This window comes from Mustela putorius, unplaced genomic scaffold (genome assembly GCF_011764305.1).
Source record: "Mustela putorius furo isolate JIRA1106 unplaced genomic scaffold, ASM1176430v1.1 tig00000179_pilon_pilon_pilon, whole genome shotgun sequence".
NCBI classification, from domain to species: domain Eukaryota; kingdom Metazoa; phylum Chordata; class Mammalia; order Carnivora; family Mustelidae; genus Mustela; species Mustela putorius.
Genome location: NW_025421305.1, coordinates 15,102,006 through 15,117,266, shown reverse-complemented (window position 1 = coordinate 15,117,266; position 15,261 = coordinate 15,102,006). Strand labels below are relative to the sequence as shown.

General features: G+C 55.6%; 1 protein-coding gene across 1 annotated transcript in view; it reads right to left on the bottom strand.

The window, feature by feature from the left end:
- SUSD4 (sushi domain containing 4) overlaps positions 1–15,261 on the bottom strand; it is a 77,455-nt gene that overhangs the window by 11,920 nt on the left and 50,274 nt on the right. The window contains 1 exon segment of the mRNA XM_045076678.1: positions 12,151–12,339. Within this exon segment, the coding sequence (XP_044932613.1) occupies positions 12,151–12,339 (189 nt within the window).

Here is a 15,261-nt window from a genome sequence, read left to right as displayed (position 1 = left end):
CCCGTGGGAACACACAGCTCAGCGCCACCTGGTGGGGGTCCCACGCAAGTCAGACCATCCTGACACCCGGGAAGTGCTGCCCCAGACCTGGAGGAAACTGTGGCAAGCTTGCTCTGCGCAGGGCTGGGGAGCCTGGGGACGCGGTGGGAAAGCCGGCAGCTCCGAGCGGCCAGTGCCAATCATCTCGAGGCACCAAGCATGCTGTCTGAGCGGCGGCCTCAGGAGCAGGGGCGCAGGCCATGCTCAGACACACACAACGTCACCGTCTTGGCCATCAGTGGCCGGCAGGCTTCCAATAAAGAAAACTCCCTGTCTCCTCTGCATTTGGGTCACGATTCCAGGAAGCTGGAGAGAAGACCTCCACGCCTAAGTCCCAGCTGTTTCCAAGGGGAAGCCTGAAACTTTGTCTTTCGCTCAGGGAAAGTCAGTGAATGTCCTGGAGCATGGCGTATTTTCCACTTCTGTTTTGCTGTAGCAACAAGGAAGGCCAACATATGTGTCCACCGAGGAAGCAAATGGCGGGGACGAGGCTGGGGCTCTGCTTTTCCACAGGCTGCAGGGAGCCTGGCGTCTGCTGCTCCGGTCCGAGCTGACAGATGGGTGAGGATCAGGACTGCGCAGCTGCCCTGGGCTGGGAGGGGGCATCAGCTCCATGTCATCGTGGGGCCACCACACTGAGGGAGGGGGACAAAGATACACAGCACCCAGGCAGAGCGAGGACAGGTGTGCAGCTTTGTGATGGCTGGAGTGTGAGGCGGGCAGGGGCTGAGACACAGGGCCGCCGCGGGGAGCACGGGGAGGGCGTAGGGCACATACGGCTTCTCTGCCCTCCTTGGCCGCAGGGATGGCTGATGGCGACTCTGGGGCTCTGATGAGGCAGCTCTTCCATCTCTGCAGTGACTGAGCTCTGAGGGCCTTCACCACCGCAGGGGAGACACAAAGCACAAAGAGATCCATGTGTCAGCCTTCTCGCGTCTGCAAACCTTCTCCGAACGAGGGTTCCCTCGGGCCGGAGACCCTGCTGGAACTGGGGCATCTTCTCTGAAAGGGGAAGCCGGCAGAGGTACAGGATGAAGAGGAGTGCGTCCCGCTGGCGTGGGTCTGCTCTGCCCCTGCGGGCGGTCAGCCAACCCTCCCACCATCAGACCCCACCCCAGGTCAATGCAGTCAGGGTGTCGGGCCATGTTCAGATTCTCCTTCCACGACAAAACTAGCCTACTGAGTATTCTGACCCTCCAACTTCCATCCCATTGGTGCCTTCTCATTCTTGCTACTCAGAAATCCTCATGGATGAGAAGTAAGGGCTTGCATGGTGCGCTTGCGAGCGTGGGCACGGCTCTACGTTACATGCGGAAAATAAACCGCCACGTCTTCCGCTCACAAAGATGCTTCGAAGGTTTCCACGGTGTGTCCCAGCCACTGGGCCATTCTGCAAGAAGTGCCCTGTGCTCCTAGCACCAGAACCAATCTGGGAAGTGCTGGCCGCGATGCTGTGGGCAGGAGAGGACACAAAGGAGCAGCTGGCCAGCAGCCAGTCGGCAGAGCAGGGGTCAGGGTGGAGAGGGCGGGACTGCCGGGGATCCAGGACCCCCCACAGCCACTCCATGCCCAGGTTCAAATCCTGACCAGACACAAGCCACCCCACGGCGTCTGCCTCCCCTTGTCCTGAGCCAGCGTGCCCACCACCCATGACACAGAAACGGTACCATCCGTGCAGTAGGATCTGTACAAATGAGAAAGGAGACCTGGGCTTTTGATGGCTACTGTGACCGATCATCACGTGACGGGCAGTGAAGTCAAACATAAGCAGAAAGCACAACTACAACTCCACAGGTACCCACCCTGAGGGACGCTGACCTCATAGACCCTGAGAGCTGCATGCACACCGCCCCACCTAATCGCAATGACCCCCATGCATGGCGGGTTCCTTGTGGCCTCACTTGCACAGGTAAGGGAAGCAGGGCTCAGCAGGGTGAGGTCATTTACCCAAGGTCACTCAACAAATAAACTGCCAAGCTAGGATCTGACCTTAAATGAGGTTACTCTGGATCCTCACTCCCTCCTGAGTCCTGCATGGGGTCTCACATGTGCCTCAGGGAAAGGTGTATAGGCCACCCAAGGGCAGATGTCTGAGCAGCAATTTCTTTATCTGCTGGGCTGTGCGGGGGCAGATCAGAGGTTGAAAGAGGCAGAGGAAGAGGAGGTGGGGGAGACCCCTTGCCTCCAGGGGCACAGTGGGTGCTGTGCGCTGGGCCCAAGGGGACACAAATCTGGGGCAGTGTTGAGGACAGGGTCCCAGGGAGGCTGGTCAATGGGCTGGGGACACCTTGAAGAAAATCTTTCCAAACTGGAAGCAGGTGGAGGGGAGACAGAGGGTGTCTGTTTCCCCCTAAGCCAAGGGAGAACATGAGCTGCAGGTTAAACTGTCCCTAAGAAAACCATGCTGGAGTCCTAAGTCCAGGCACCCGTGAGCAAGATCTCTGGAAACTCAACTTGCATGCTGCGATGAAATCAGATTACGGGGAGGTCCTCCTGCAGGAGGGGCAGCCCTCATTCCAGCGTGACTGGAGTCCCTGCAGGAAGGGCGCACTGCAGCTCTGGGAGGACTAGCGAGGGACGCCGAGGCCATGCTGGGAGCCTGAAGAGGCAGGGAGCGGACCTACCCTGGGTCTCAGAGGGAACATGGCACTGTGAACTCTTCCCAGATTTCCAGAAAGGCGAGGACATCTGACCCTGCTGTGTAAGTCACTTGTGCACCATGCTTTGTGAACCTCAGGCGAGGAACACAAGCCGCGCTGGGCCTGCAACTGAGGTTGAGTCCCCAGGTCCCCAGGAAAGCAGCCCTCCAGACCAGGAGCGTTTCCTGGCTCACATCAGCATCCTTGCAAAACAACAAGACACTGAGATTTCCTCAAAGGGCACTAAACCAGCTGCATGCCCCACAGTGGCCAGGCACAGGGGATAGGAGCAGGGCAACTGGGGAGTGAATTCACAGGCCTCCAACCCTCCGTGGGCTGTGTCAGCAGAAACCAGGCTGGGAAGCACTGCCTCTAGGGACAAGACAGAGTCACCCAGAGTCAACACAAAGGGACCGTGTCCTGATAATGTCAGGCACAGCATAGCCAGGTCCCCCGACGCTCCTCAGCTGGGGCGGGCTATAGAATTCTGGGCTGCTGTGCTTCCTAGAAAATCACTTTTCTTCCTGAGCCAAAACAATATCCCCCGGGTTAAGGTATTTGTGGTAGGAAAACACGGATGGAGGTTCACTTGTGATTGCCTTTGTTCAAACTCCAGTGACTGCCCCCTTCTCGACGCCTCTCCCCGCGCGAGGAAGACAAGTGCTGGAAACCGCATTAGAATCTCATCCATCAGGATGCACTGGCCAGAACGTAAGCCAGGCCCCCAGGAGAAGAATGAGCTGTCCCTGCCACAGAAAACTGGGTGAATTTAGAGTCAGGCACCATCTTTTTGCAAGAACAAAACCAAGAACAATGAGAATTGCTTTTCCTGCACAAAAAGAGAAAGAGACTATGAACGCAGGCAAGACAGTGACAGGTTCTACAGAAACAATGAATGATTCGAAACCCTGAGATACATGCAGAAAGGTAGGACGGGTTGACCAGCCTGTCCTCCAAATGTCTAATTACTAGGGGAAAAGCAGGATCCTCTGGCAACCATCAGTGAAGAAAAGTAGGGAGGGAGTGGCTCCCAAACCACCCCCCAGGATACCCGGATGTTCCCAGGGCTGCCACTGCCACCTGCTGGGGGGTTTATGGCCTTCTGTGCTGACCTGACTGCCAGAGGTTTTCCTACTCTGCAAGTAGGTTTTCCCACTTGCATGAAATACAAGGCACGGAACTTCGCAGACAGCAGAGAAAGAAAGAAACGCTGCCTGGAGCAGCAGCGAATGGGGAGATATTCTGGAGTTTGGGGACAAACAGTGAGATTTTCCCATTTGTCTCAGGATGAAATTTCTGAGCATGACATGGTCGCTCTGTCAACGTGACTGGTGGCTCAGACCCGGGGTGCAGCTTTGTGGCTGTGAGTCCCACACTCCTTTCAGTGACTGGACATATGAACAGCACAACGGAAAGACCTCAGCTCCCACGTCTGCAAGCTTCTCCAAATTCAGAGGCGGTTATAAGGCAGAGCAAGAACCATCTTGGTGACAGCCACAAGCCCGCCCTGGCCTGAGTTCCCTGGAAGGTGTGGTAATCAGACCCGTTGAGAAGCATGAGCCCCGGGAGACACTGGTGCCAGGCTCCCGCCATGGATGCATGGCTTTGCAGCAGAATGCTGGCCACTGGTCCCTCATGGCACTCCACACTGGGGGCCTCATCAGACCCACAGCGCCAGCAAGGAGGGTGTCCAGTGTCTGATTTGCTCACTGGCCAGGGATGCACCCTCAGCCCCGTGCCCCACATCCAAGACTTTCCCCACGAAGACATGAATGAGGGGCCTGGCTTCAGAACCCACCCCCACGGGCCGGGCTACCTGCGGGTGGGAGCCAAGGGAGGGAGGGCCGCAGCTGGATGGGACCCCATCCCTGGAGTGGTTCGAGTCCTCCTTTGTGTCCTTTGGTTCCTATTAGGTGGAAAAGCCACTCCAGGGTTCGGCTGCCTTTGCTGGCCTTTCCTGGTACCTCTGACTTCCACGTAAATCTCTTTACTCGAATGAGGTGGGAAACCAGCTCTCAGAGTCCAGGAACGCTGCGGCACCCACGGCCACTCGTTCCTACTGAGGCTGGAGGGCAGGCAAGGTGCTGCGAGGGGCCTCCAGCAGCTCAGGCTGTGAGGTGGGCGGAAGCGCGGGGCTGCCAGGCCAGGGGCCATGCAGCTCCAGGGAAAGGAGCCCGAGGAGGAGACAAGGGAGCCCAGGGACCCCGTCCTCCTGGAGCAACCAGGACCAGGCCTTCTGGCTCTGAGTCCGGAAAGACCAGTGTTTCTGGATCAGTGTAGAAGGGGAAACAGCTAATGAGGGTTCTTGACGCCACAGCACGGCTGGCTCCTGAGCAGGGAAGAGTGTGACCAGGAAGGCAAGGGGCTGCTGCAGCCAAAGTACTTGCTGCAAGAGAGAGGAAAACATGAGCACAGTGACCCCGGGAAACGCTGGAGCACCCCTGTGATCGCCCGGCGGGGACGTGAGAGCCAAGCGTGGACACGTACCACGATGACCGACAGCTGCTTGCGAACAGTGAGCAAGACTGCTTGTGTTCTGCATTTCCTCCTGAGAGGGAGGCTGTGCTGGGATCACGCCGTACCTGGCACAGGCACTTCTGATACCAGCAAACGGGATGGCACAAGGGGCTAAGGTAAGCGCCAGGGAGCCTCGCACATTCTCAGTGCCCACGCCGCTCCCGCGGGCTCCGCGAGCCGAGGTCATCCTCTCACGGGGCAGCGAGAGCCCCAGCCAGCCTCTTTTCCAGGCCAAGACGCACGTTTGTCTTCGCAGAACATGGATGAGTCTCCCATGTTTGAGAGTAAGACCTAAAAATGCTGTCAGACTTTAATCTAGGCCGGGTTCCTATCGAGGACTCTTAAGTTAACCTGCTCACGCTCTGGCAGGCTAGCAGCCGAGGACACGGGCTGAGACAGCCGGTGACTTCGCTCTCTGGCCTCAAGGTCCTTGGGACACAGAACCAGAGGAGCGACACACGCTTTACTGCAGCAAAAGCTCTTCCTGCGAGCAAACCCAAAGTGGAAGCACAGCGTGTGGACGAGAAGCACAGAGCGTTGGCCTGGGGGTGCAGGGACACAGCCCAGTCTGGCCACTGCTTTCTGGGGAGCCCCCAGACCTCGGGGTGTCTAGGCGAGAGGCCGGAGCCTGAGCCCGTGCTACCTGGCCCCGTGGAAACCTTTTACACGCAGGAGAGAACACGAGAGAAGGGTGCAGGTAGGCGAGCAGATAAAGCAGAAACCCTCTGTCTTCCCTTGAGCCAAAGCCCCATTGCTGCACTGGGGAGAAAAGAGAGAAGAAAACCACTCACTGCTCTTCTTCCTCTTCTGATTCCATTTCACACCGAATGCAGGGGCGGCTGGGTCAGGGGTGAGTCTAGAGGGAGCTGGAGAGTCCAGGGGAGGCTCACAGGGCCCAGAGGACCACACGGTTGGCCAACGCGTGTGTTCTGGGTGGTGGGAGGTCTTTGCAGGTCCCTGCTGGTGCCACGCCAGCTGAGGGGAGTGCAGGTCCCACGGGCTTCAGAGCACCCCAGCCGCTGCACCACAGCCCTCCCAGGAAGGAGGGAGGGAAGGCGGAAGAACACCCCAGCACCATCACCTCTCCTGCGGCTTGGGTTAAATCACAGCGTGTATCTTCCCTCCGCTGAAACCTCTTCCAGAATGGAGAACCAGGGTGCCGGGAACAGCAGTACAGCAGAGAAGCCAGCACAGAGCCGTGGAGGGAGTACCCCTGCGGAGTGAGTCCTGGCTGTTCGCATGGGCTCCCAGACCTGTTTCTCTGGGCAGAGAGCGAGTAAGAATGCCTGGAGTGGTTCCGAGGCTGAATAAAGATGTGGAGTGACATGGCTGGTGCCAAGATGACCCTCAGCAGACACGGCTCCCTTCCCAGGGATGCAGACCCAAGGCTGACGGGGTGGGCGCAGGAAGTCTGGGGCAGTGCACTCTGGGTAAGAGCAGAGTCCCACAGTGTGGAGCCGGGAAGGGGCCTGGGGACCACCTCCCTGCCAAGTCAGGTCCCTCTGCATGGGAGGAAGGGACTCAGGGAGTGAGGCTTAGAACCCAGAGCCTGACCTCTAGCAGACACACTAGGTCCTAGGGTACCTGAGGGGCTGCGGTCTCAGAGCGTGCATGGGCAGGACCCCCTGTGAGTCGGTAACCTTGGGCAAGCTGGGAGGCCGCTGGAGCCTGTTTGCACTCTGCCGGGCGGCTCCATGCCTCTCACTGTGCTTGTCAGGATGAGTGACCATGTATTAACAGCCCCTCTGCAGCCGGCGGAGGGACCCAAGGACGTTCGGTTGCCTGAGCTCCCGCTGGGGCCAGCGAGGGATGCAGGGTGCCCCCGGAGCCATGCTGCCCGAAGGAAAGGGAGTTCTGGGGGTTGCCCTTCCTGGTGCAAAGTGCAAGGGAGGAAGAACGGGACAGAGAGCCATGAGGGCCCCACGTGAGGGACTTGCACACCCGGCCGGGCCTGGGACACGGCCACTCAGTTCTGTCCATGCTGCTTTATTTCTGCAAAGGAGGCACTGGGGCATGTGGGGTCGGGGACAAAGTCTCTCCGGAGACGTCTGAGGCATCCCCAACTCCGAATTCCATGACTGATGGTCCAGACTCAGCACCAGTCAATCCCGCGGTGACTCGGTCCCACCAGTTCTGTTGAACTACTTAAAACCCAGGGCAGGAGAGTGTCCAGGTAATGAAGGGACACAGTTCTGCACTTTCTGGGGCTCGTGTGTAGGAGGGCAGAGAAAGCCTATACTCCCCAGCTTGCTGGTCTGAGCGGGGGGCGGCAGGAGGGGCACCAGCCCCACACGGAGACCGTCCCAAATGGTTGGCAGGTAACACAATGACACACGATCGCATCCCAGATGAACCCTTCATGTGCTCGGACTTTTCCTCGTGTAAGATTGGAAGGATACAGGCCCAGTGGGGCTGGAATGGCCTGAGTGTATCCTGGATCTCAAGGAGGCCTCAGGCTGCCCTGAGCAGGGCATGTCCCATGTGACAAGGCCCCGACTTCCTGCTGCCTGTCTCCTGCCCCCTTCATGGGTTCACTTCACGGCTGCAAGGTGCTTCCTGCCAGGGAAAGTATATGGGGTCCTCTGGGACCTGAGGGGGTTGGACAATGCCTCCATGTCCACACTAGCTTTCAGTGTTGATCCTAAATCAGAACATTTCCAGGGATTTCACATTCGGCTGAACAGCTATTTTCGGACTCTTGTTTTTGTTCTTTCTCTGGAGAAGGCTGTGGGCCTACACAGGCCCTCTAGGCGCTGGCGGGTTCTCAGGACATCAAAATGCACATTCCCTGTAATCAGGTCTGAAACCGGCCGGTGAAGGGCAGAAACCAGCCGCTGGCATCCTCAGCTGTGGACTGGTCAGATGTAGAAACTCCGATGTCCAGCTTCTAACAAGGTCCAGCTTGCCTGTTCCTGGGAAAATGCCTGTGGAGGAGGTCTGCATGGGGAGCCCCTGCCCCAGTCATGGCAAGTGGAGTGACTGCGTCCCTATTTGGGAAAAACAAGCACAAGAACCCCCAGGCGCCCCACCTTCATGGACGGATGGCTGTGTTCCCGCCTCTTCCTTCCTTCTGTGGAGTCTATGACACAATATTACACCAGTTGTGCAACACAGGGACTGGAAGTCTACACATACCCCACAATGGCCACCACAGTGAGCCTGGCAACCAGAGTTTCTTAGAGTCCACATTTAAGTGAAATCATGTGGTATTTGGGTCTTTGCCTGATACTTAGTACCCTCTGGTCCATCCAAACCGTTCCAAATGCCAAGATCTCATTCCTAATTTGACAGCTCACCAATGTTCCACTGCATACACACATACCACAACTTCTTCATCCACTCATCACTTGATGGACACTCAGGCTCATCTGTATCTTGGCTGTTCTGGATAACGCTGCTGCAAACATGGGGTGCATGTTTCCCTTTGCATAGATTTTCATTTGCTTTGTGTAAATACCCAGAAGTGTGATTCCTGGATCATAGGGTAGTTCTATTTCCAGTTTTTTTGAGGACCCTCCATCCTGTTTTCCAGAGCAGCTGCACCAGCTTGCACGCCCACCAACTGTGCACAAGGGCTCCCCTTTCTCTGCAAGCGTGCCGACACCTATTATCTCTGTGTTGTTCATTTTAGCCACTTAGGCAGGTGTGAGGTGGGATCTCACTGTCATTCTGGTTTTATTTCCCTGACGATGAGTGATGCTGAGCATCTTCTCGTGTGTCTGTTGGCCCTTTGCCTCTGTTTACTAATATTCTGTTGAGTTTTTACGTCTATGTTCCTCAGGGATACTGGCCTCTAACTTTTTTTTGCTTGTGGTGTCCTTGTCTGGTTTGGGGGTCAGAGTAATGCTAGCCTCACAAAATGAGTTTGGAAGCATTTCCTCCTCTTCAGCTTTTGGGAAGACTTTGAGAGGAATGGGTATTAAATCTTCTCTGAATGTTTGGTAGAATTCCCTGGGGAAGCTGTCTCGTCCCGGACTTTGGTTTGCTGGGAGGTTTCGGATTTCTGGCTCTATCTCCTTCCTAGTCATCAGCCTATTTAGACTTTCCATTTCTTCATGATTCGGTTTGGGAAGATTTTAAGTTTCCATGGATTTATTCTTTTCTCCCGGGTTGTCTAACCGGCTTACGTATAATTGTTCATAGTGTCTCTTACACGCCTTTGTATTTCTTGTAGTATCAGTTATAACTTTTCTTTCATATCTGAGTTTATTTAATTGAGCTCTTTCTCTTTTTCCTCTTGGGGAGTTGACCTAAGGGTATGTCAGTTTTGTTTATCACAGAACCTACTTTTGGTTTCACTGATCTTTCTGTTGTCCTTTCAGCCGTTTTTCCCTCTCTGATCTTTTATGATTTATTTGAGAGAGAGAGAGAGCATGCGCGCATGTGCGCACAAGCAGGGGGAGCAGCAGGCAGGAGGAAAAGCAGCTTCCCTGCTGAGCCGGGAGCCCGATGCAGGGACTCGATCTAAGACAGACACTTAACCCACTGAGCCACCCAGGCATCCCCTCCTCTCTGATCTTTATTATTTCCTTCCTTCTACTAACACTGGATATTGGTTTCTTTTCTAGTTCTTTGTGCTGTGATGCTAAACTGTTGAGATGCTCCTGGAGGTAGGCCTGTATCGTCATGAAATTCCCGCTTAGAACCCCTTTTTGCCATGTCCTATGGATTTCACCACAGCACATCTCCATTTTCTTTGGCCATACGTTTATGGGTGTGGAGAAGGCTTGTGGTGGGGACCACAGCCAACGCACTGGTGGGTCCCGGGGAGCCCCAAAACAGAAGGGAACCACTTCCCTGGCACAGCCAACCAGACCCAGGCGCTCAGGGGGCAGATCACCCCTACATTGAAAAGCCCCTGAAGGCTCCATGCTTCCCGGCACCATGCAGTGGATTTCCCTGGGACATCAAGAACAATCAGACTGTGTGCTAAGAAAGATGGGAAACTGAAGGGGGAACCAGGTGACAGAGGGCAAGGGGCAGAGTCCCTGGGGATGACAACGGGTGCCCCGTGACAGCATGACTCCTCCTTTCAAAGACCGCATGTGATTCCAGTAAGGCTGAGGAAACAGCAACATCTGATGCATCTGGATAATCTTCCATGAATCCCTGCCTGGTACCCCGAACCATCATTCAACCTGGCCCCGTTTCTATCAAGTCTCGAAACACAAAATCCTGCAGTCGGCGCTGTGCCTCTTGGTTCTGAATCCCAGTTTTGGCATCTTTGCCCAGTTAGCAGTTCAAGGTCCCACGAGTGCTTCCACCAGATACTTTACAGGGAGAGCAGACATGCGAAGATTATTCAACACACACACATGGCGAACATACATGTGTACATGTGCATGTGTACGCACGCACACATGCACGCAGCCATGCATGCGCACACTCGCACACCAAAACCTCAGAGGAAAGGCCACTGTGGCTTTTGTGGCAGTGGTTACCCTGGCCATAGCCCTTGCGGGCGGAGGACGAGGCTACGCTCCTGTTCTGTGTTCCAACCTTAGCTACCAGCTACTAACACTAGGGTCTGTTTCATTTGCTCCCTGCAGATCCTCCAGACTCCACAGAAACAGCTCTCAAAGTTTCAAAATGAAGCTTATCAGAAGGTAACCCATTGAAAAACATTTAAACCAAATTTGTCAAGATCCTGAAACAGGCATCTCGGCCTGATAGAATCATAACCATGACTCCATCCACCCAATCTAGTTCTGGCTTTCTGAGCAGCGAGACACCCCCAGGCCCAGAGGAGCCCCTTTCCTTATGGCCCAGGCTCACCTCTACCTGCCTGCACTTCTGGACATGGGGGACACCCCATCCCTGTAGGTGAGGGTCCCCAGAGTTAACAGGTGAAAGTACTGGGTGCTCAGTTATGTTTGAATTGAGAATTTAACAAATGAGTTAAGTCCCAGGCAATACTGAGAGCACGCTCAAATTAAGAAATGATTTGTCATTTATCTGAAATTCAGCTTTTACCAGGCATACCGTGTCTTACCTGCCACATGCCCTGGAGGCCCAACCCCAGGGACCTGGGACGGGTGGGGGCGGACTCACGAGGGCATGCCTGCTGCTGTCCCAGGGGCCCCCACTTGCCCTTCCCCCAGCACTGCTTCAGGACGCCCCCGGCCTCTTTTGGCTGTCAGCACTGCACACCACCCATGGTCCAGCGGCGTCTTCCCTGCTGCATGCACACCCTTGAAAGAACGTCATGTGCTCGTGTCTTGTGTCCAGGAAAAGCTCCAGGGGCCTCCTAACTGGAGCCTGCTTTTGTTTTCCTCTTCCCCCTCGTAGACCCGTCCTGCACGCTGTGCTCAGAGGCCCACACGCAAATCAGTGTGTGTACTTCAGTCATAATTTCAAGACCCACACGAAACTGAGAGCTGAACCAGTGTGCCCACCTTCGCTAGCAGGAAACCCCTCAGACCCCGACCTGCTGCTGTCCCTGGATGCCCTGTCCCCTCACTACTGCGAACCACTGCTCAGGGTAATGACACACATTCGAGGAGAACGGGAAGAAAGGAGCCCTCAGCTCCAGGCTTCCCAGCGTGTGCCAGCCACGGCTCAAGCCCAGCCATAAAATGCACAGGAACAGGGAGAAGCACGGATACACAATAAAGCAAGGGAAAAATGAACGACGCCATAATACAGTCTGTTTTCATTTTGTGCAAAGAAAATTAATTTTTTAGGACATTTCACTTAACTTGGCAATATTTTACGGTTTAACCTCTGATGCCTGAAGCGCCTCTCTTTCATGCCCTTAAGCCTCAGACGGGGGAAGCCCGTTTTACGACTAGCTGTAGGTCCTGCCTCTTGGGGGATGACCAGCCTCATGGCCCAGCTCAGGGCCGTGTGCACTCAAGGAATGGGAGTTGCGCTGACCAGGGTTCCCAGCTGGTCACCTCCCGCAGGAGCACCCGCTGTAACTGTGAGTCGCCCTCCCGAAGAGTGGACACATTACCTTCCAGAGCAAGGCACCGGGGTGGGCTGGTCGACCAGATGAGGCTGTGTAGGCACTCGAGGTGCTCGGCCCCCTCCAACTTGTACCCAGGGAAGCAGTGGTAGGAGATGACCGTCCCCACGGGGAAGGAGGTCTGCAACTCGGAGATGTTCGCGTAGCCATTGGAAGAGGCAAGAGGTCTCAGGCAGCCTGTGGCGAGGAAAAGAGGAGGGACGGTCGCACTTGGTCCCCTCTGCACCAACGAGACCCGCAAAACCCTGGCCCCCTGCCCGCCTCCAAGGGCTCTTCAGCCAGACGCCCGTAACCACTTTCCTGTTTGATTCATGTCGCAGAATTTGGCGTCATGCTTGCAAACCACACAGAGAGGCCCAGGGGAAGAGGGAGGAAGTCAGGGGGGTACAGCTGGGATCAGGGAGCCCCAGACACACCTCAGAATCATCCGGGAACCTTTAAGCAACACAATCCTGGCTGCAAGCCCTAGGTCTATGCACAGCCAGGGCACCCCGAATTTTTAAAATCTCCCCAGGTGATGCTAACATGCTCTTGGGGGTGAGAAGCACTGAGGTGCTGTGCAGCAAACATACACCCCAACTGTTTCAACAATGGGGACACCTGGGGGGGGTCTGAGGAGGTGGCAGCAAAAACCCCCTTCCCCTGCTTGGACTGTGAGGCAGGGGCCTGCGGACCCCGTGTGATGCCACGTGAAGATCAATTTACATTTTAGGTGCACTTGACATGGTTCTCAGCCTTGAGAACTACCCAGAAAAAGGGTGTCTCAGAGCACACCCCACTGGGCCCCCTCCCAAGGAGCTCCTGGTCAGGGTCTGCACAGAGCCCAAGGACATGCACGGCAGGCATGGGGCTGGGTGTCGCAAGCCCCCACAGCACACCCAGAATTCTCCATGCTGTCTGTGTTCCCACACTTCTGCTTCTGCCAAACGGAAGCTGCTTTTCCGTGTTGAAACCTGTGCCTGGGGAACATTCCCAGTGGCACAGAATCCCGTTCTGTGTGGCCCCCACTGCGATCCTGGCATTTCCTGTCGGTGTCAGTGGTCTCACTAGAGGAAATAATGACTCTGCAGAGCTGGGGCTCTTCCCGCGGAGAACTAATTGTGTGTGAAGTAAATAACGTATAATGGAAAGCCCGACTCTCCCTTCCAGTCGCCGAGCACGGATCACAGCATGCCCATGGCAGCAGATGTCTGAGCTCTGCTCCCGAGCTGGCTTGCTTTGACATTCTGAGCCTCAAACGGCTTCATGCTCCGCCGACTGCCCTGGTCAGTGAGCTGGTACGTGGGATCTATGTTTCAGCGTGAGACCAGAGAGGCCAGGGCAGCCCTGGCATGCAGAACTTAGGGAAATGCTCCCTTTGGGGCTGACAGTGTCCCGTGCCACAGAGATCTACGGGCCTACTACCACCCAGGCCACATCTGAGACATGTGGCCACATCCTTTCTCCACGGCCTGGAAGGATTTACCCGTTGAGCTGAACGTGAATTGTGTTCACAGGAAAAGTGAAGTGTCGGGGAGGAGGGGGAGATTGGGACTCAGGAATAAACAGAATCCGTGACTGAGAAAAGTAAGACAAGCACGTCAACATGAACAACTGACCGTATCAGAGTCCCTAAGTGCTGTTCAAATGAGCTGGCACAAGGGGCAGTGCCTGCGGCTCCTCCCAAGAAGGAGTGTCATTCCTGGCCACTCCCACAGAGAAGCTGGAGTCCCCTGAATATAAAACGGACAGACCCACAGTGAACAGCAGGTGCATCTGGACACTGCTCTCCAAAACACAAAGTTCCCAAGGAAAACATGGCCTTGGAACATGCTCGCCTGCTTGCCTGGCCCAAAAGAAGCCAGAAGGGGTTGTAACTGCAGTAGTAAACCAGGGAAAGAGAGACATGCTCCTTGGCTGGGGACAGCCCATCCCAAGCATGGCAGCAGACACCAGGCTTTGACACAATAGCTTGGTGCAACCTCTATTTACACTTCCAGGCAATGGCGAGCCGGCTTGTCAGGCTCTCTCCCCCGGATCTGGAAGTGCAAAGAAAAGCCACAGGACGAGATGTCATGCTAAGGGCCAGTCATCCTCCCCCTGGCGCTCGGAGGTGTCAGGCCATCTAATGCCGCCAGACCCCTCACGCCCATGCCATGTTGGGCAGTCACTGCTTGGGCAGCCAGGCCCCTACCTGCCTCTGCATGGAGATGAGGTCAGGGCACAGACCAGGGGACATGCCCTGAGGGAGGGTGGTGTGGGTGACGGTGCTATCCGGGGAAGGGCACCTTCCAAGAGCAGCCAGCCGGCTCTGGGCGACGCTCTGAGATGCAAGCCCAGGCTGGTGGACAGAGTAGAGCAGGAGGCCACACCTGAGCCCCTGATGAGGATGCCACCCTCGGGCATTTCTTAAGAAATAATAGGGACCAAAAGAACTGGTAAATAGGTGCACGGAATTTGCAAGACCTAAGAGGGAGAAACCTCTAGAAAGGGCAGGAGAACAGGGGACAGTGGGGGATGCGGGATTCATGAAGGCAGAGGGGGCTGGCATCCGAGGGAGCGTTCTTGGCCCCGGGAAGGAAAGGGACCAGTGGTTGGTAATGTTCACGTGAATATTCAGCCCAACCTCAGATCACGGTGACAACTCTCCACAGCCTCCCGAGAAGTGCCCCCAGAGCACATGTATCCTTGGAAATGTCATCTGTGCAGGCCATGTGGCACAGGGAGTTTGAGCAGAGAAGCTCACAAAGGGGTGGCCTGGCCACCCTTGGTCCTCCCGATCCAGAGCCTTTGTTTCTGCAAAGGGCCATGTAGGACTCTTAAGCCCTCACAGAAGGAAATAATTCATTTCCGACCCCGGGGCACGCAGAGTAATATCAGAGCCTGCCAGCCATGACCTAGAGCCCAGCGCTAGCATCGTCTCGACCGGAACATGCCAAGGCTCCAGCGCAAACAAGCCTCCTCCCCGAAGAATGAATTATGCACTGGCTTTCAAGTCACATGTCAAGAAAATAAAATCAGAATTAATGTGCACGCGAGGACTTATTTTCACAAACAGGGCCCTCCACGGTGGCCCAGGCAAATGTTAAAAAGGCAAGAGGATTCTTATTTACTGTGTAG